Raw genomic sequence first — 21991 nt, forward strand, 5'->3', positions numbered from 1 at the left:
GTCGGCAGCGTACTGCTCTGACCCTGTGTTGAAGTGTTCTATTGACTCCTATTTGTACCATAAAAGCAAAACAAAAGGCCACACCTCCTGCCGAGCGCTGGGGCTTGTGTAAATTTTGTGTTTCTATGTTTGTGGGTTTATTCATTGCCGAAACAATTTTAAATTCCATCTCTTTAATGCAAAAAGAGCTGCTAACCGACCCTTCTATCCTCGTGTCTTTACATCTCGGTTTCTTTTTACTTAACTTTTGCCCCACAAACTGCCTTTAAAGGCTCAGTGTGTGTGTGTGTGTGTGTGCGTGCGTGCGTGTGCATTTGTGTACATATGGTGAGGTGGTTCAGCAGAGGAGACTCATGGGAAGAAGGGAGAGAGAGAGAGCAAAAGAAAGAGAGAGCAGGTACTCTCAGTAGACGCTGTGGACCGTTTTGAAAGGAGATGTTTGATTTCCTTTGAAATCTGCTGTGCGAGGCCCAATGCCATGTTGTGATCTTTAAGCATTCTGCGTTGAGGGGGCCAACAGGGCTGGGCCCCCTTCCTGTGTTTGGTCTTTTCTGTCTCTGCCTACCTGTCTGTTTGGCTGACTGTACGTAAGGAGGGGAAGCACTAAGGATTGGGAGGGCTCTCTGAGGAAAAGTTGGAAGGATGGAGCGAAACGGCAGAGGGGTGCAGGAAAAGTGCAGGAGGGTGGGCGAGGAAGGACGGCAGGTGGCAAAGTTAACCCCTTTTAAGTGAAAGGAAGCAAAGGGGGGAAGAAAGCCATATTTCAACATTTTATCCAATCCAATTTTAGTTATAAAACACTTTTGAAAAACACAAGTTTGACAAAGTGCTGTACAATTCATCTTGAGGGGAACATATGGAGCTAGCAGCTCAGATATGTATTGCGGTGCTGATCAATTAAGGCTTTTAAAAGCACATAATGAAATCTTAAAATACATCTTAAAAGGAGCAAGAATGTGCAAGGGGAAATGTGCTCACGTTTATGGGTTCTGGTTAAAAGATGAGCTGCAGCATTTTAGGTGCTTTGTTAAGGGCAACACTGAGCACATTACAGTCGTCCAGACGCTTTGTGGTAAAAGCATGAATGAGACGTTCAATAATTTTAAAAGATAAACTGGACTTCATCCTGTATAAAAGCCTCAAATGATTAAAAACGAGTTTTAATAACAGCATTTATCTGCTTATCTAGTCTGGTTTATTTATTTTTAGCTAGTTTTATATATTTATACAGAACCAAATCACAACAACAGTCGCCTCAAGGCGCTTTATATTGTAAGGTAGATCCTACAATAATACATACAAAGAAAACCCAACAATCATATGACCCTATGAGCAAACACTTCTGGCAACAGTGGGAAGAAAAAAAACTCCCTTTTAACAGGAAGAAACCTCCAGCAGAACCAGGCTCAGGGATGGCGGCCATCTGCCACGGCCGGTTGGGGTGGGAGAAGGAAGACCGGACAAAAGTTAAAACACCAATGTTAGTCACTGCTCATTTAACATGTGGCTGCAGGGGCCCAGGTCCAAGAGAAGAGCAGCACACACACTACTGAGTCTGAACGCAATTACCTCAATCTTACTTTCACTGAAATTTAAAACATTTGCATGCTTTGATATCTTTCAGACAGTTGTGTTTAAAGGAGCTGACGTCACTAATAAAGCAAAAAACAAAAAACTGTGAACTGACAGCAACACCTACTCGAATGCCAAACACAGCCATCCATAAACGGGCACACTGAGCTCCTTCTCGTTATATAAATCTGCTGACTTAGTGCGTGCCGAGGAGGGTGTATCTCACAGTTGTGTGAGGCAGCTTTCATTTGTGTGTTTACGTGAGAAGCCGTACAAAAGTGGCAAATGTTGGCCGTAACGGCTTACCGTTTCACGAACACTTGTTAGAACAGATGCGCGAGTGTGCGCAGGTGTCAGGTGTGCACTCACCCTTTCTCTAGCTCTCTGGATCTTCTCACGGTCACTGTGCAGGTTGGCAAGAATCTCCTGCCCCACTTGTTCTGCAAGAAAAGAGCATCCAGCATAAGATGGCAGGTCCAAAAAGTTCCGCCATGTGATGAAATGAATAAAATAAAATAAAACAAATGAACGATTAGGTGATTGCGAAAGCCTGGCTTGCACTCACTTTAGCTGTAATCTCTTATTTGTCAATCATTCTCACCATCATGATTAATGTAGAAATAATTTGCTTTGTTTTTTCCACATCTGGACCTACTTGGGTATGTGTAATATTTGTGCAGTGTGTACACAGACATTGCTGTCTAGGAGTGTCAGACAGACAGACAGAAGAATACTGCATCTGAGGGAAGTGTTGAACTTTCTTAAGATGCTGGAGTAAATAGACATGAAGTTCTAGACAACAACATCCCAGCATCCAGCCTGCCAGTGGGGTCCACTCTGCCGATGCAATATTCATTACTCCTTTCTTTTTTTTCTTCCCTTTTTTTTTTAAATGGCTCTCGTCAGTTGTAGTTGTAAACACATTAACGCACAGTTATAAAACATCCCCGACAAGGCACCTGACAAGCTTGTCAGTGGTCACTGTCATTTTCCTGTCCCTTGGGAATGAGAAAAGAAAGGCGGGGGGAAAGAAAAAAAAGATAAACCAAATAAGATGCCCCCCACCACCACCAGAAAAACCCACCGGTGCCATCAATGTAACCATACTGCTAGAGCATTAGTGTTTAAAAATAAGAGAGGCAGAGGATGAATCAGGAGAAAAAGGGGAGAAAAAAAAGAGTGAAGAATCTTTGCATGGATCAAAGACAGGCTTTCAAGCGCACCAAACAAATCCGGAATAAACAACACAGTTGCTGACTGTATTACACTACACAGGTGCCGCACACCAAAGGGCCCACGTGCTGAGCGCCTGTTTGGGGGGAGCAGTGCAAAAATGGGCTACATCTGGCAGCTAAACAAGAGGGGAGAGAAAGAGAGAGAGAGCGGCATAGAACGGGGATCAGGGAGACGCAGGGAAAAAAAGAGAAAGCATTGTCAAATGAACGACATTCGTCTCCCATTCATCCCATCCCTTTTACCCCCTTCGCACTGTAACTGACTCAAATGTGTCTCTTCCTGCCTTCATTAATTTCTAATCTGGGACGAGACAGATTGAAGGATACCCAGATTAAACAGTGCAGTCAGACAGTCACATGTGACAAATAGGGCAGATTAAAAGACTGAGCGCAGGTATTAATAACCATAAAAATACAAGCCCTCCCCCGTCCCGAACGGAGAAGAACAAGGGATAAACAGGGAAGGAGTTGAAGCGGAAATCTTCTGTTAAAGAGACAAATAAGCACATCTATCCATCTCTGTCAGGGCTGTGGCTCTTTTTTTTTTTTTAAATAAATGAGTGTGACAAGCACTGCAGCAGCAGAGGGTTTCTTTTTTGATGGCAAGTGCATTATTGGAGAGGTTTGCAGTGTGTAAAAAGATGGATGAGGTAGAGGAAGAAAAGACCTCCTAAGACATTGTGCTCCAGGTACTTAAGCAATCGTTACAGACACTGTGCACGAAGGCGTGTTTTGCGATTATGGTTTGGACCTACAACCGAGTCTGTTGTGGATGCATTTTCCATGCTGACTGTATACACTACCCACAAGTGAATGACCGTCCTTGACAAATCTAACAGCTGCTGGAAAAAAAAAAAAAGGAAATCACAATACGAGTCTTGTTTAAGTTGTGTCCATTTTTGTAACCTTACTGGGAGGGAGCAAGAACGCACAACCTTGCCTTTCTATTTTTCTGTCATTACCCAAGATGTTCCTCTATTAAAAGAAATCAATATGTTATTACAAGAAAATGACATTGAAGACACTGCATAAGCTCAATCATGGCATCTTGGATGGACAGCCATGAGCACAGCTGCGTCAAATCATTTGCAGTCACCAGAATAGTATTTTGAGTTGGCTTGTTATGATTAACATTTTGTTCACTGTCAGGTCTCTCTCCAGTCCTCCAAAAAAAAAATTTCCCATCATTCCTTTATGACTTTCTTCCCCTACACTGACTTCAGAGGTATACACATCATCTCCCCAAAGGACGTATTGTGTTGATTGGATCTCAAGCATCCACCCTTTCCTTACTCATTCTCTGGCATGCATCTACACTTGCATTCATCTAATTTCATTCCTGCTGACTAGTTCTGTGTAAATCTTCATTAGTTACTGGAAAAAAAACAACTTTAGGAAAAAAAAAAATAAGACTCCCATTTTGTGACCTGTACTGCATCTTAATCATATACTTTCACCCAAAGCTATCGCCACTCGTGGAAAGAAATACAGCAAACTAGTCCCTATTATCCAAGCTATAAACTCATGATGAAATTACCTTAAATTGCTTGGTAGTTTTTTCTGCCCTTTGCAATGCTGACATATTACATATTCAAGTTTGCATAGGATGTTTAACTGCATAAAATCTAAATAAACACACAATTTATGACCACGACAAATATGGAGGCTATGTAAAAAAAAAAAAAAAAAACTGAAAAAAGTACAGTTGATAAAAACAAAACCGAGAGGCAAAATAATTCACTGTTAATGCTCCTGACTTAATGCTCGTTAGTGTATAAAATATTCCCCTCCTGTTTAAACAGCTATTAACAATTTAAATAACCCTGGCCCAGAGGCCTTGCTCTGACTCTCTTGTTAAAGATCTCCGTCCCCCAAAGGTCCATTTAACAAGCCCATTATTCCATTACATTGCATTTACATCAGCACCAGAGAGCCTTAATTTAACTTGCTCCTGTAATGTAACTGTAGAAAATAATTAGTATAGAAAAGTTGAAGGCACAAATTAGATTGAGGGGAAAATAATGTCTGTGTTACGATTTTTTTCTCTCCCTTAAATACACGGAAAGACTATTGACATAGCAGAGCCCTGCTGTATTTTATCACAACCTTTTGTTAAGAATTACATGGCAGTGGGAGGGGGTGGGGGGTGGAAAGGCTATTTTACTGGGTAATTAGCTTTACTAGAGTATGAGGTGCAATGTAATGTAATCTATAAAGCTTGAACAAGCCGAACATAGCTGGAGTAGGATATTTTGTCAGCTCCAAATGTATTAAAAAAACCTCAACCAACCCGCATATATTGTTTCCACTACACTTTACCACCAAGAAACAAAACCATTACAACACCATGAAAAACAACTCTGAAAGGACTGCAACTGGAAACAGATAATTGTATAGAATGACGTATTATAAAAAGGAATGCTTTTAGAATGGTGTGGTTAAATTATTATAGATAAAGATTAATATATTCATATAAGAAGGGACTGAGTACTGGATAGGCACATTTATTTATAGCATATATGTATATATTAGGCAACCATTCGCAAGTTCACAGGCACAATTACTGTCAGCTTTATGAAACGTGCAGGTTTGTCTGCAACAAAACAAATGACAAAGATCAAATGAAGAAAATGAAATAATAAGTGTCCAAGGAGGAAGCCAGGGAAGTCAACACTGAGGAAGGAGGAGGCTTGGGGTGAAATAATGGCAGTGTGGAATATTTAATTTGATAAGTAAAGAAAGACTCATAGATTATAAGCAAAGAAGTAAATGCCCATAGTCTCCAGCATCAGTGGGATAGTACCAACTGTAAGTGATGGCATCCAGTAAGGATGGAAGACATTTTTAATTACTGACATCATAAGAGAATCCCTTTTAGAATATTTTTATAAATATATTAAAAAAAATTTCTGTTAGCATTTTGTTCTTTACTTGTAATTTAATACCTTGTTTTATATATTTAGCTGTAACTATGAGCATTTTTGTCTTGTAGCGTTTATCATTTTAATATTAGTAGTAATAGTAATAATATTCAGTTTAAATTTGTGTGTTCAGACTGGCTGAGACACTGAATTTTTGTAGAGTGTGAGCACCTTGCCTAAAGTCATATGCAATATTAAACTTAATATCTCTGAATGTTGGAAAGTTGGACCGATAACCAATTAAGCATTTTGATGACATCTTAGGCTTTAGGGAATTAGGTCAAACATTTTTGGCATTTCACAACAAACCGAAATAAAGAAGAATTGTCAGTTACTTGATGACAACAGAAAAGGTCTGCTTTACTTTCCCTCACCATCTTGTGTTATGAAGAAAAAAAAACATGTCTGTGTAAATAAAAACCATAACCTGCCCTTATCTGCACACATTGCTTAGGACAACACCGCTCAAACAACTAACAATTTGGATAAAGTCCAAACCTCTATAGCCTTCAACTTTTTTCTCCAGTCCATGGACACATTTAATTGGAGCCATCATCTATTTCACACAATGTGCTTCATAGCGTATACACTGTGTGAGGGCCCCTGTCTCTTTTTCGGTGGTGCATTTTTTTTTTTGCTTGCTCTCCTTCTCCCCTGAGCCAAAAGGGGACAAGACCTGACAGTGGTGTGCTCTGAGGCTCAGCACAGCTCCTTTTCATTAAGCAGTTCAGACCACTTTTTGAAGGTTACCACACACACTTGTATCCAGACACAATCCATACACTCCAACAAACCCATGGAAACCTATGGGAGGGCTGAGGGGGAAGTAAGGAGGGGCCTAAAAAATGTAAGACCATGCATTTTCTCTCTCTCAAACTCCATCAGTCACACAAACACACTTTCACACACACAGTGCGGCAGTCAACTTGTATGCCTGTGACTCCCAGGTGAATAAAGTTACCTGTCTTTGTACACTTTCAGAGGAGCTTTTTTTAAGGACTTTTCAAGTCTACAGCTGCCGGGTGACACACTTTCATCACCCCCATCAAAGTTGTACCCACAATGGGATGTATTTGTAATGCTGAGCCCACAGGCCATGAGGCTAGCGCCTTCGCACTGAGCGATAGCTCAAAATAAAGAGGTGCCAACTGCTAGGTCACAGGAGGGGCATGTAGCATCTGGGGGCTCAGTGATGTTATGACAGATTACTTATAATAATAATAAACTCTACCGAATGTTAATGAGGAACTTTCTTTATCGCAATGAGAGCAATTTATGATTTAACAAGAGTCAAAGACAGCTGTGGTGGTTCATTAGAAGAAGGAGGTCATCTAAGTGACATTTTTTGGGTTTTAACGTCAATATCTTTTAACAGCTTTGGGATAGTGAACTTATAGAGCATTAGATACTTAAAAGTCTAAAACAAGGAATATTCTGTGTAGGGTGAAGCTGGACCATCCCAGTCTATCTTGACTTGCCCATGCATCGGCCCTTCCCCTTGCATGTGTTTGAGTGGTGGTGGGCAGTCAGGGTGGATTTCTGGGGCCTTTCTTCACTCCGCCAGGCTCTGTTTTATTCATCGCCTGCGCCCTGACCCCGCAGAGCTCCTGTTCTGACAAATCACTTCTGATTAAGACAGATCTCTGTTAGTCAGCCACTCAACTTGGCTTATTCATCATTCTACAGAAAATATTCCTCTCTACTCCCCCGTTCCCCCGTCCTCCCAGCTCGTTTGCCTGTCCGTCAGACCGAAGCAAGGCACAAAAGAAATTTCCGCTGCTGTTTTAAATGGCTGATTATAGACAATTGGTGGATGGAGAGACGCAAGACCGTCTTATGGGTGATAAGACGCAAGTTTAATGGGTATAAATGACCGGGCCTGTAGGAGAGCAGCTGGTAATAGAACCATTTGTTTAAGGCTGAACTGGGGTGGAGAGGACTGAAAGCTACATTTTCTTTCCATTTGAGCTTCCCCCTCCTCTTTTCCCTTCACCTCAGCCTCAAAGTCAAATTCTCAGATCGCCAGATTTACATTTAAAAAACAAAACAAAAAAAGAAAAACAGCAAAAGTCCCCTTCACCCTCATTCAATGAAAATTGATGAGTCTTGGAAAAGAACAGCTTGTTTTACATTTATGAAATTACCCATACCTACACGTCCCTGTGGACGCAGCTGCACAAACTTTGACCAGTCACGTATTACGTTTCTTACCATGGGTTAGTAACAATAGAATCTGAATATTTACTGTAAGTGTAATTAACAATACAGTTAGAGCATTCATATGCAAAGTTCTACAATAATAAACAACAGCAAACTGCTGCGCCAAGGCATCTAGACAGCCACAAAGCTATTGTGTTTTAAATGTATAACAAACCAGATTAAATTAACCTGAACGACAACCCTGCTGGTGGCAAAGGGCTGAGAAGCGGGAGGAGTGAGTGGAGATTGAGGGTTGAAACAAGCAATTTGCCTGGACTTAATCAACCAGTCTCACTGAACCATCCAAATGAAAACTAATGGACTTGGGTGCTTGCTGTGATTGCCCCACATGCAACAATGTGTAGGCAGGAGCAGCGCTTTCTGAGGTCTTCAATTAAAAAACTGGGAATTTCTACAGACGGCTGGTCAGCCTGTACACCTATTCCACCACAACTCATATCCTGATTGGTCAATTGTGAAGCTCAAACACAGCTGACTTATTAATTCTGTTTCCATCACTGAGAAAGGGGTTTTTTATGTGTTGATTAAACTTGGTCGAAATTGTAAAAAATGTATGAAGTATAGAATTAAAAACTCATACCCGAACAAGCTAATTTGTGTATGCATTATTCATAGCACTGACATTTGTGTCACACAATTGTGGTGGCCGCACTGCAACTATGATTTAAAAAAAAAAAATAGTACATGGAAAAACAAACAAACACTACTATATTAAACTTTATTCAGCAACAGTTGAGCTAAATAATAAATACAGAGTTTAAGTGCTACTATTTAAATAATTAGATTTTATAATGAGCGAAGTAGCTCTATACATGAAGGCACAGCAGCATATAAGCACTATAATACCATTATGACCATATCTAGTCGGGGCTAAAGTAAATAAAGACGGTAGTGCAGGACAAAATCAATAGAAGCGCATTCTGTTGGATTTGGAAGACAAATACACCGAGTTCATCTGAGCTCTATAGTTATGCCAAAACCGCATGAAGGGGGAATACGACTTGTCAGTTGGTCCTAATCAAATACAACATCTTATTTAACAACCTCTACTGGAGTGAAAAGTTTGCCAGTTTCTCGGAAATGGACTCGGGGAAAGATATATGGAGGCAGGGGAAGAATAAAAGGGAAAACTTGACGTTCCTCTGGTTCGTTTTCAACAGTTTAGGAGCGTTAATCATCGCATTACTGTTGATTAAAGGCTTTAACGTCTCTAATCAGAAAGTTGACAGGCAGATCAAAGAGCGCAACACAAATTTCTTGCCTTTTAATTATCTGTACAACACCGCACCTCGAGCAGCTCGTGCCTGCCTATCTCCTCAAACTCAGTGAAAGACTGCGAAAGGAGATCTAACACTCTACAACAGTTCATTATCCAATAAAATGGGAGATTGGGAGGGGGGGGGAGGGGGGGTGAGGGAAAATACAACACACAAACTCATACACACACATGCGTGTGCAAACAAAAGCTTTAAGGCTTTATGATTAGTGAAGACCTGGGGGAGGCCTACAGTCTTCTTTATTAACATGTCCTGAATTGGAGCAACTTAATTATGCTTGTCAAAAACGGACGTGGCGTCAGGCTCATTTGCATGTTTTGACAAGGTCTGTTGGGAGCCTCCATCTATTTTTCTACAGCATGCTATGAGTATTTAACACTTTTCAACACCTACTGATTATAGGTTTTTGTTGCTGAATGAACGAAATAACTTGTTAAAGATGCTTTACTGGATTGGCATCATCGTGCAACCGATGTAAACACCGAGTGAAGTACAGACAAAAGGAGTCTCTAGACTGTTTTGATCACCACTCCTGTTCAAACTGATGACGATTGGATGCCTTCTGCGGCTCGACTGCCCAGCTGTTCCCTGTAAAGTGATTTACCTTTACAAAAGATTTGCCATCGCTTTGGATGATCTCGATAATGCTGCTCGTTGATGAACAGATTCGTCTCTACGACAGATTGCTACCTGACTCGTGATCGCTTTCTCTTTGTGAATATAACAAAGCAAATAGACCACACCCTCCCGTCTCAACTTGATCACTTTACGTAATGAATACTCATTACATTAATGCTAAGTAAAACAAACACAGCTGAAAGTAAACAATCTGTAGAGAGATGGGACTGTCGGAGGCATCAAACATTAGCCTGAATGGAAAGCACAGCCCATTAGAAGTGGATGCACTGATGGGATCTGACAGTTAGAAGCACCAAGATTATTTTGTACAAATGTTGAATTCATTAGTACTCATGAGCGGATGAAGGACGTCCGCAAGAGCAGAAAAAAAACAAACCAAAACTGATGCCTGAGCTGTGGAGGTTACACTAAAGAATTTTATACACGCTAAAAGCTGGTGATTTTCAAGTTAATAGAAATTGAACTGACATTTTGATCTTACATCATAACATTACAAACATTACATTATAATTCTAACATTTGCATATATAAGATTTTATCCTCATATCAGTTACACTGAAAGGGGCACTTTTAATGAAACAGTAAACGCAATGCTGAAGCACTTGGCAAACAACTATTGGAGAGATATCGTTTAACCGTGCCGGCTGCTTCTAAAAACACCTTCTAGAAAAAAAGTCCTACAACTCTTTTTTCAAATATTTGCCTGAAGAAGGTTCGACTTTCTTGGTGCCAAAAGCATTAAAATGAAATACTCTTCTTCAGTAGGATGTGTATCAGAAGACCAAATTTATTTAGCTGTAAAATTTTCTGTCCAATCTGATAGAAGTAATCTGCTTAAATTACATAATGCCACGGGAATAGTTGCTCTTTTATGTGCGCATGATACATAGACTTGTCTTTAGCAAATCGAACATGCTCTGAAAATCTCATTTGAGGCAGCAACACTGGAGCCTGTTATCAGAGCAGGACGTCATAGTGGCTGCTCTGACCGACAGCACAACAGAAGTTTGTGTTTTACTTTGGGGTAATACCATCACACTTCCTTGCTCTGGTAAAAGGAAAATAATACTGCTATTATAGGGGAATGAGGCACAGAGGGGACTTACAAAAGAGACACACATCATGCGCCTCATTTAACAATGACCGAGGCCACAGAGTTGAAGACAGATTATTGTCAGCTGCCGCTGTGAATACATGGCATGTGATGGCATGTCAAAGTTCTTGAGCACAGGGTACATTGTTCATTCAAACTTACTTTGCTACCTTTAGACTTTTCCACTAGTGTTGAAGAATCAAATCCTCTCCCAATGAAAGCTCGTGAAAATTCTCCAGTGTTTACTTTAAATGTGAGTGTCGCACAATAGATATGCTTTTAGTAATTGCAAGGATCTCGTGAGGTAATACAAACCTGTTTCGAACGAAGCACGAGACATTCATGGACATTGCTTAACAGGTTCAATCTGGTTGGTAAGTAGTTTATGTATAAATATAGTGGAAAGGTTGATTTTTCAGGAAAGACTTGATTTTTAACCAGTGTCAACCATGAATTCATGTTTCGCTAAGAAATGGCATAAAGTGTTATAAAATTATGTTACAAATAGTTCAAAAGTAAAAGTTCAGTGGCTTGGCTGTTTAAAAAATGCTTACAGTAGCGAAACAGACGAGCACTGCCAGCCAACAAGTGCTCAACATAAAAGAGCCATTTAAACACATCTACATGTGAATTATATTTCCCATGGGGGTTGAGCCCTTGAGTCTATTTGTACAGGCCTCTGGACAATTAATACTTACTGGTCCCCAGATGTTAGGGCCATAGACAGTATGAAAGATGGATGTCGCTACCGTGACGTCACCCACTCGTTTCCGAAGTCCTGTTTTAAAGTGTTATCGTGTTTTGAAACTGTATGTGACGTGAAAGGGTAGATCCGAGTATGAAACTGCAGACTCACTGGTTAACAACTTGTAATTGACAATCAAGTGTAATTGAGTGTAGCCCAGACTCCTCCTAATTTATAAAACAACAGCACAAACAAAGTTATAAAATGGAATTAATTTTTTTTTGTATTCAATATGAGCGGGATGTGCAACTGAGCCTATGCGGTCTTCAGGAAAGTGTTTCAAAAGGTCAAGAAGACAGAAAGTCGTTTTCTCATCGACAACACTGAAGTCTTTTTTTGCAACCACACAGATCGCCCCCTGGTGGCAATTTATAAAAACAAAACAAAAACGTGGCAGCCATCTTTTTTATATTCTCTATAGTGAGGGGACCACAGTGGTGTAGCTGTAAGCGGTCTTTGTTAAAATCTGTTGGTCATCTGACACATTTGAAGAGGCATTTCACTTTTAAATCAACTTTAGAAGTAAAGTATTGTTGTTTCCTAAATCTAATCAAATTGTATTGTTGCAAGGATGTCTGGTAACGTTTCAACATTGTTTTTTGACAAGTGAAAAACAAAGCATATGAAAGCAGAACTTAGTAGTTTTCAAACCTTTTAAACTCTATATTTAATTAAAAATAGCACAGAGACCAAAAATTTGAATTAAACTGAGAAATGCTGTAATTAAACTGTAGCAGCATTTTATAGCCAATACAATTTCTGTTAAACACCTCATTTGAATTGGAGATGAGAACACACAGTTGAATCACATATCAACTGCTTTCATTTTAAATTCACCGTTGTTTGCAAAATCAGGAAAATTGTGTCAGTACAAACACAACAAGCAGAAATTGATGGAAAAACATGCTCCTAAACCAAACAACTGTAACGTAACCAAAACAAATGTAATCGATGACTATGTGCATCAGCGCTAGGGTGACAAGTGTCTCCTGCTCCACATCATTAACTAAAACAGCCTAAGTGAAAACCCAACATGCCTGCCACCATTTTCCACACTAATGAAGCATATCTAAGTTTTAAGACATGGCAGAACGAATTTAATCTACCTTCTGAGGGGCCTTAGTGCCATCAAATTAATTATTCATAAAGGACATGATATTATAACTCAATTGTCAAACTCTGCAGCTCTTTTTTTAAATCCTCCCCAGCCTGTCACTCTCTTTTGTCTCAGACTCTTTCTTTTAAAGAAAGTCCTTTGCTTTTAATCTATAACAGAGTAATACACATTGTAATTGTATCTGCTGAGCAAAATAATTTGCTTTCTTCTTTTAAAAGGTTGCTGATGAATAGGGTAGACAAAGAGATTGAGGAGAATTTCTACAATTGTGGCAGCTCCCTGTGGGTTTTACAGTATAAGGGTGAGATTTACCGCGGAGAAAAAAGAAAGACCCACTGAAAAGTCATCAAGTCTGTAATAATACAACCTTAGATACCTTTCATTTTCCCCTTATGAATAATGTATGCCATCTGACAAAGCTAATCTTGCCATAATGTTGTTTAGACAGGTTGGTCACCAGGAGGTGGGACAAAAATTACTTTTACACACTGTGGTTCTTTTAGCCAAGTGTCGTTTCTCTTCAGGGGAACGATGATGGCATGCAACCCTCCATGATTGACAGGAACAGCCGCAGCTTGGCATGGCCACTGCACTCTATAGTAAGAATCTAATACGAATATGCTGAATTCTTATACAAGTGTGGTGATCCTGTGTGGAGATCAGCATGTGGTAGAAAAAGGAGAAAATAACCAAGAACCCAAATACTTTCATTGCATTTACTGAGACAGAGCAATTCAGCACATGCAAAAAATGGCACTGGTGATGCAGCAGACACTTGTAATACTTGCGATTTTACTCATGAGTATATTTATCAGACCAGAAGAGCTGGAAGTATTTCAACTAACTAGTGTCACAAACACAGCTTTACAGTGCATTTTAGAAGTTTGCATTGTCTTTATTCCCGTCTTCCTCCCCCTCACCCTCGCCCCTCCTGTTAAAAGTGGTTTCTTCCTGTTAAAAGGGAGTTTTTTTCCTTCCCACTGTCGCCAAGTGCTTGCTCAGGTGGAGTTGTGTGATTGTTGGTGTTTTCTCTGTATTTGTATTGTAACGTCTTCGCCTTACAATACAAAGCGCTATGAGGCTACAGTTGTTGTGATTTGGCAATATATAAATAAAACTGAATTGAATTAGCAGACCTCATTAGCGGCTAATAGATGCTGCTGTGATATTTATATTTACCTAAGCGTAAACATTTACAGCATCTGACTAACATACATCAATCCTCAAGTTTGCAAAGATGGACGTAAACAATATAAATATTAAAATATGAAATGGGGGGGGGGGGGAGGGGTAAAATGGTCAGATTGTTTTATTTTTATGTGAACTGTTTTTACCCTAACATGTGTTCTTTGTTGTGTGCATGGGTATATTTTTTTCAATACAGTTTTTAAATATATAAATAATAATTCTCAGGAACAAAAATACACTTAACATTTCTATCAGCCATGAAATATACACACAATGCATTTTGGTGACAAACACTGATTATCAATGTAACTTTTGCTTTGTCACATGAAAACTGCAAAGGACACGCTTCACTTGATAAGTTAAATGTATAAAATCAGAGTAACTAATCGTTTCTTTTTGAAAGTGCACCTACAGCTATACCACATGAGCCCACTATTTTTTTTTTTTTTAGTCTGAATAGTTTTAGGTACACACAGGAAAAATACCACACTATGCTCAACGCCTTGAAGGTTATATCTCAAGGTTTTATGCGAAACACAATAGATTCATAGAGGCAAACCCAAGCGGTTTGATAACTTTCTCTGACAACTTTAACAAAACCAAGAAAAAATGCACTGAAAATGGAAGTAAAATTCAAGATCACTAAATGTGTAAGAAGAAGAAAACTATCCCAAGATGCTTGTGGGGTTTTTTTTGGTTTTTTTAATGTGTAAGATTTTATGTTAGAGTGCTGTCAGTGCTGTCAAAGGCTAAGCGGAAAATATGTTTTTAATGTAGGTCTTGCTAAAAAGATTAGTAACAGTTTAAGCGAAAAACTGAACGTGAATTGAAATATTGGTAGATTTCTTTAGGGTTATGCAGATTTGGTTAAGAAAGAAAATCTATGGCCACTAAATCTCTTGCAAACATCCTTACGTTGGCGATACTTTATGATACATTACAGCCATTACACCTGCTGTATGAGCCGTGACAATGGGCCTTATTCGTATGCTTCATCCTGTGATTGTAATTGAGGCCGACGCGTGACAGCCCCCCACGTGCCCTCTCCGAAGTGGCCTGGGGCATAGGGCATGCTGACAGCGGAGGCACTGGAGACAGTGGCACAGGGTCCTGGCCTGGCACGGCCATGGCATGGTACCCTTAGGGGCACTGACCCTCCCACTCTCAACCTACCGCAACTTTTGCTGCCTCACCTCTGTCACCAGGCATCTCGGAGGCTAACGAGAGGGCAGCCGAGACTGCTTAACAATTCCACCACATCCGTTGGCTGGGTATGCAAGCAGCTCTCTTTTTTTTCATCCCTACTGTCAGTGTTCCTCTCCCCCTGCTCTGAGACCTTTGGTGAAATAAGTGTCAGCCTGAGGAGACAGGCACTCATCAACACTTTATACCTGGGAGGTATATTAATGCTGTGATGGTTGCCTGGGAAGAGGGAAGAAAAAAAAAACCCTTTGTCCTCGTAGCGAGATAAAGGACAAAGCCTTGGACAACTTTTGAGGATGTTAACTTTGGCAGTGTTTATGTGGATATAATGTGAAAGTTGTACAAGCGTGAGGAATCTCAATGGTCACATGTACAACAGAATCTGTAAAAACAGTACACTTACAATGGAAATACCAATACTTGATCGTGTGTTTTTCCAAAAGAAGCAATATATATTTAAGTTTCTCTTGATCAATAACTAAGTGAGACAGATAGGAATTACATAAGGTTGGAGGGAGACAGAGATTCAGGGAGAGAACAAGCATGAGAGAACGAGTTAGTTTCTCTACACAGATCTTCCCCACCAGGAGCTTAGTTACAAATGAAACTCCACTTCTACAACAAGTGGAGCTGGAATCCTACAGGGGCCTTCTGGTATCCAGTTGGAGATACATAATTAAAGGAACACGGAGAGGGAGCATGTTATTACCAATGTTTTCATTAAGCCAAGTTAACACATCGGTCTCCCCCAAGACCGACAAACAAAAGTCAAGGAAGTGGATGGAATAGGATACCGTCTACTGAGGTCTAAAACTCTGCTCAAGAACAGCTCATATTAGTGCTGCTTCTGCATCTTCCTGTTCTGGCCACACTAATACTATAAAAACATTTAATTTTGACATCAGATATATGAAAAGCATGCACACGGTTGCTTTTTTCATGATATTTTCACTCTTTTCCCCAACATCCAGGCTTAAATTAGCCAGGATTTTTAAGATCAGGGACTGTTTTTTAGGCTATGAAAAATGGATTAAATGAAGAGGAAGTCTGGCCTAATGAGCTCCCTGGGCTACGGAGCAGCAGGGACCATGAGGGGAAAGAAGGGAGACGAGGCAAGCCTTTGAGGAAGAAGGGGCTGCAGCCATGCCCAAAGTGTGCCAGCTTCTCCTCGCTTTAGCGCCAATGGCACAGACGGCACCTGGGCAAAGCTTGGCCACCCTTGTCCTGTGCCAAAGGAGAAAAGAGGCAGAGCAGCAAGTATGTGTTGAACCTGAAAACTTCTATTGGCCATCTTGTTTTTCTCTGAACCACTTTTATATTTTTTTTTATTTTGACTTTTTTTTTTTTTTTTTTTGCTGAATGGGAAATGAGGAAAAAGTTTAATTTATTGTGTCAATATATGCCTTTCCAAGATGCAATATGTGCCTTTTTTTAATTACTAAAAACAAAAAAGGGGAAAAAAAGCATTTGTTAAAATTCTTAACATATTTACTGGTATTTGGGGGGCTTTACAAGACTACATGACAACTTTGGAACAGTGTGTAGCGTACATAAATTATTTGCATAAACAAATAGGCAGTTGAGATAAAAGTTAAGATAAAAAAATACGTGCAGGACATATGGGCCTGTTTTCTCTGGCAAAGACAATAAACTGACAAGCTTGCCAGTGACCATGAGACTCGCGCTATACAAGGTCGGTCTGGTTCTTTAAGCCCACGGAATTACAGCAGTGGAAAAGAGAAGGTGAGGTCTGTGGACAAGGAACGGGGAGGAGGAAGGAGGAGGAAGGGATTACTCTGTCAGGTAGTGGCATCTGGATGGCAGCCAAAATAAAGAAAGAGGAGAAGCGAAAACAAAATAGTTGGAGACAACTATCTTTCACTCACCTTTAAAAGACACAGGTCAAAAGAAACAGAGAGAAAGCCAAGGAGTCAGAGAGACAACAAAACAGCAGCTATATGAGAGGACAAGAAGAGAGACTGGGGGGGGGATATCTGGCACATTCTTCAGCTACTTTTCCTGACAGCGATTAGAACCTGTCAGAGCCTCTCAACCTGCCACTCCTCTTCCCTCGTAGGAGGCCTGTCATTACAAATAGCCCAGATTAAAATACCACACTGCTGGGGCACAGGCCTTGACCCCCATCTACCCCACATTGCCAAATATCTACCCGCATAGTCACCTACCCTGTCAAATGGGAAAATGCAAGGCTGGTAATCTAAGAGGGCAAGGGGACCGTTAGGGAAAGTGGGACAAAGCAATGTGAACGCTGGTTAGAAATAGGCTCAAAAAGGAACACAGGGAAAGAACTAAATGCCTAAATAAGTAAATACAGATGTGATACTGAAATTAACATTCGGTTATCCCACTAATAAGATTTCTGATTTGTGTGATGAGCTGGATATTTGTCCTACGTCTGAGATGCCCAGCAAAGCACTTGCATTCGGCTAATGGAAACAAAGCAGCAAAAAGTTCTATGAGTTTTCAGCTCAAGTCTCCTGTACGTGTCACCTTGCATTTCTGTACAACACAGACATATGCAAACAGAGAATAATGAGTCCAATGTGTCCCGGATCTATCTGGTGCCAATGCGAATCGTCTGTCCTGACACTGAAAAATGACCTATCTCAGCAAGATTTGGAGAGGAGGGGGTGCTGTGTGTGACAGTCCCCAGCACCGTGCTGACAGCCCAATAGAGTAGCAGAGGAAGGCATCATTAGGATTGTGCACACACACACACACGTATACAAATACACACATCAACGTGCAAATATTCATGTACGGAATGCTTGCATACACTCCATCAGACATGAAAAACTGTGCGCACGCTTGCCTGCACAGAAAAAAAAGAAAGAAAGCATCTCTTGACTGATATTTTCTACCTCAAACAGAGCATGACGCTGTGGCCGCTGTCATGTCGCACTATGGCTGAGCGAGTCAAGGCTAAACGCCACCAAAACAGACAGGGAAAACCGATTATATGACATGCGACATCGTAGTAATACGTACCCTTAATAGCGTCGACACATGACTGAGCATAAGTCCACAGGCCGTAACATAATATAATACACACATCACTGCCATAAAACTTTATTGAAATAGATTAGCCTGAAATTACCTGACAGTCTTGTAAGTTATAAATAAATGTCCATATGGCGCAATAAAACGAAGCACCTGCTGTGGGATAGAAACCAATTGAAATCAAAGTGGATACCTTTGGTGGCTCTTGCAAAAGAGAGAAATGAAAAATTAACCCAGAGAGACTGCTACCATGTACATCAAATCAAATCTTGACTTACACTTCTCTTTTTTTATTTTTGATAATTCAAAATAGCAGTCAATTCATCTTTGATACACGGGCAAGTAGCAAGAAGACGGCACTGGCTCACCGTGATGAATTTAAATGAGCAAACCTGAGCTGACAATTCTGCTCATGAGCCTGTCCCCGGAGAGGAGATGACAACTGAATGATGTGTAATTAGGCACATCGCTTGTTTAATTGCACAAACAAAGGCTGGAGGACACAAACACTGGGAATAAAAGTGAATTTGCAAGTAATTTTAACATAAATGCTTCTGCAAAATCAGTGCTAAGACGCGCGTGATGCTAGAAAAAAAACAGTAAAACCACTGTACTTCTGCTCGACCTAACCCCTTCTGAGGCACTGTGACTTAACTAATGCCTGATTTGCAAGAACTGTAATAAATCCATTCTGTTCTTGAAAGCAGTAGGGAGGAACTTTTGAGAGAGAACCTGTTGGTTTGTTCTCTATTCCTCATTATAGAAGAAAAAGTAAGGGGCAAACAGAAGGAAGGACAGTGGTGACAGAAAAAGACAGGGATCTCGGGTGACATGTTGAGACATAAACAGCTGATAGTTATCTGTGCACCAAGCCCAGTTTATGTTGCTGTGAGTTAGGCTTACAGCAGTGATATCTGGGAAATTTTATGACAGACAACTGTCACACTGCCGCAGAGCTGTCAAGAGTCTACAGCCAAAGAACGGGTCATTTTGACTGCTGACTTATAGCTATACTAAGAAAACTTGCAGCATACTTTATTCTATAGTTATGTCACATAGTGAGTACCCAGTCTTGTCTATGACTTGGCAAGAAAGCCGAAATTGCTAAAAGCATTTGCCAAAAGTTGTTTTAGCACCGTGAAACTGACAATGTTCCCGAAAAGCCCCCAATAGTGGAGTTACTAAATCCGAAAGTGGCATGACCTGAACAGAGGCGTGTCTTGCTTTGCAAGTCAGATCACCCCAAAACAGAAATTCCACCAAGAGGTAGCAGCGCTGTAATACATCCTGCATCCTCTTTGCTCCACTCAGGTCATGCTCTCCAAAAAAAAAAAAAAAAAAAAAAAAAAAAGTATGAAATAGGCCCCTTGCCTAATTACAATAACAAACAAAAACTCTGCTTGGCAGATGTGCAGAATTCATACAGTATATCATACCTAGACGGCACAAGCATATAATGTATAATATATAGCCCACTCGCCCACCACATGTGAAAAATATGTACATATTCCAAAACAATGAGGTGGTACACAAGAGCAAGTGGCAAAAGGGAGAGGGAAGTAGAGCGCGTGTGTGTCTACGTGTGCAGACGAACTCCTAATAGTGACCCCATACCTCATCTCCAGGGCATAAATAAACATGTGTGTGTGAGCGCGCCTGTGGATTATAATCAGAGAGAAAAGGGAATCAAATTTATTCTGCAGCTGTCATTAATATTTCAGGGCTGTTACTGTAGCCCGTGTGAAAGAGCATGAATCATTAATTTAGACATCACCTCTGTCACAATCCCTTACCAGGACTGGTCCGTGATCCACCTTTGAGAGCGGTAAACAAAAGGTGGGTTGTGCCTCGTTTTTGCTGTGGTCTAGTTTGGGTTGTTCCTGTCTGGCAAGTAGGAGGAAGAGGAGGTGGAGGAGAGGTAAGGTGGTGTGCTGTGTTGTTGGACAAGTTGGCTGCCTTTGTGGTTTACCTGTGACGTTCAGGTGTTAAGCGAACAAGAGCTGGAAGGTGTGAGAACCACACCGGAGGCGGATGTTACTGCAGGATCAGAGTGAAGGTGTTGGTGCTGGAGCGTGGCTGTGCTTAGTTGCTTAATAAGTCTGCTAACGTGCTGATTCACTGAGGTTTTGCAACACCCCGCATTGACCAGAGCACAGAACAGCAGCCGCTCCGAAACTGCTATTAACGACCGTGTTGGTTTCTCGCTGTCAACTTGCGATAAGAGCTCCAACAGCACAAACCAAACACTACTACTCAAACCATTAGTTTGCAAACCGGGTACATCAATAGCCCAAACAATGTGACAGGCTCACATTAACACCCTTATTCCAAGTCGATGGATGAACATCTTAGCTGTTGATGGATGGGGAGGTAACAGCAAGGTCTTATCAAACTGTCATGTGCCCCATACCTGCGTTTTTGATTTGTGTTTGGGCTTTGTGTGACGCTTGTCTGACAAGTGGAGATCACAAGGAGACAGGATCCATCTATCAGACCGCTGATGCCACTGCTGCCGTCTCCAGAGCCTGAGGGCGTGGTGCATACGTAACGTGAGAGTGTGTGTGTGTTTTTGTTTGTTTCCTTGTATGTGTATGAGTGTGTGTGTGTGTGTGTGTATGTGTGAGAGAGAGAGAGAGAGAGAGAGAGAGAGATGTGGGGGGGGGGGGGGGGGGGGGGAGTCGTGGAATCTATGCTTTATATTTGTCTATCAGAAAACTATTGAGTATTTTTGCAGGTTTGTGCAAAAAAGCAATTTCATATGTTTATGTATGCTTTAGAATAAAATATACCAAATGTTAATATGTGTGTTTGTGGCTACCTGCAGAGTAGTAAGCCCACAGGGGCAAAGCGAGAAAGGATGACACTGATGCGATGTGTTGGCATGTGCCCTCGGGTGGTTTTGGTGTGGTTGTCATCTTGTTGTTTCCACACAGCTCCCCCCTTCGTCATATCCCGCATTATTCAAATAGCGCGCCCCAAAGTTCCATAAAATAATAATGAATTCACAACTGGATGGATTGATGAACAGTGATGGAGAAGTATGTGTTTTTTAGTTGTTGTTTTTTTTTTTTGGCACTGATTTCTTGTTGTTTGGACAAAGTCTTTGACAGGCACTTTTCTCTGGGGAGATTGAGCTTATCAGAAAAAGAAGTGCCGGGTCGGAAGAATGCTGTCTCGCTGAGCTGTGTGTGTGTACGTGTGAGCTGGTGTGTCTGTTTGAGTGCATCTATTCTAATTCAAACCATCGCTTGGCTTTTTAAAAATAAAGAAGTTCCACTCTCTAAAATAGTTATCTGGATAAACTGGCTGTGTTGGTCAATAACTTGAAAGACACAAACAAGTGTGTCAAGAGGTCAAACTCAACAAGAAGAGCAGAAAGATACACTACACATAATATATAATACAACAGAGTACAAAAACACACTTTCTTTGTATCTTTTCAAGCACACAAAGACACACACACTAACACAAACACAAGAAATTAACATGACAGAGGATTACATATTGGACCATTCACTCTTGAGCTTATTTTTCACATGCACACGCGTTACAACACTCCACCCCTTTCTCCAAGCAAATCTCCATAGCTTATGAGACCTAAGGAGGTCAACAAGCATCTAAAACTTCCTTGTATTTCCCCAGAAAAAAATGAGTGGGACTTGAAAGCAGCAGCAACTCGCTGACTCTCCTCTCTATAGTTCCTAAAGCCAATGCAGATCAATACGCAGCCATACATACCACAACTGGAACAACTCTTGTC

General features: G+C 40.7%; 1 protein-coding gene and 1 long non-coding RNA gene across 5 annotated transcripts in view; one reads left to right on the top strand and one right to left on the bottom strand.

Moving 5' to 3' along the window:
• The window catches only part of vti1a (vesicle transport through interaction with t-SNAREs 1A), a 116099-nt gene that overhangs the window by 39682 nt on the left and 54426 nt on the right, over positions 1 to 21991 (bottom strand). For all 4 annotated transcript variants that reach the window (XM_040039440.1, XM_040039439.1, XM_040039442.1 and 1 more), the window contains one exon: positions 1942 to 2012. In XM_040039440.1, coding sequence (XP_039895374.1) covers positions 1942 to 2012 — 71 coding nt within the window. The remainder of the gene's footprint in view (positions 1 to 1941; positions 2013 to 21991) is intronic.
• LOC120738246 lies at positions 1330 to 20149 on the top strand. Its single transcript, XR_005696923.1, has 3 exons — positions 1330 to 1466; positions 12415 to 12421; positions 20139 to 20149. It is a non-coding gene; the product is annotated as an uncharacterized LOC120738246 (long non-coding RNA).

The sequence above is a fragment of the Simochromis diagramma genome, unplaced genomic scaffold (assembly GCF_900408965.1).
Source record: "Simochromis diagramma unplaced genomic scaffold, fSimDia1.1 OVJJ01000402.1, whole genome shotgun sequence".
Taxonomy (NCBI): Eukaryota; Metazoa; Chordata; class Actinopteri; order Cichliformes; family Cichlidae; genus Simochromis; species Simochromis diagramma.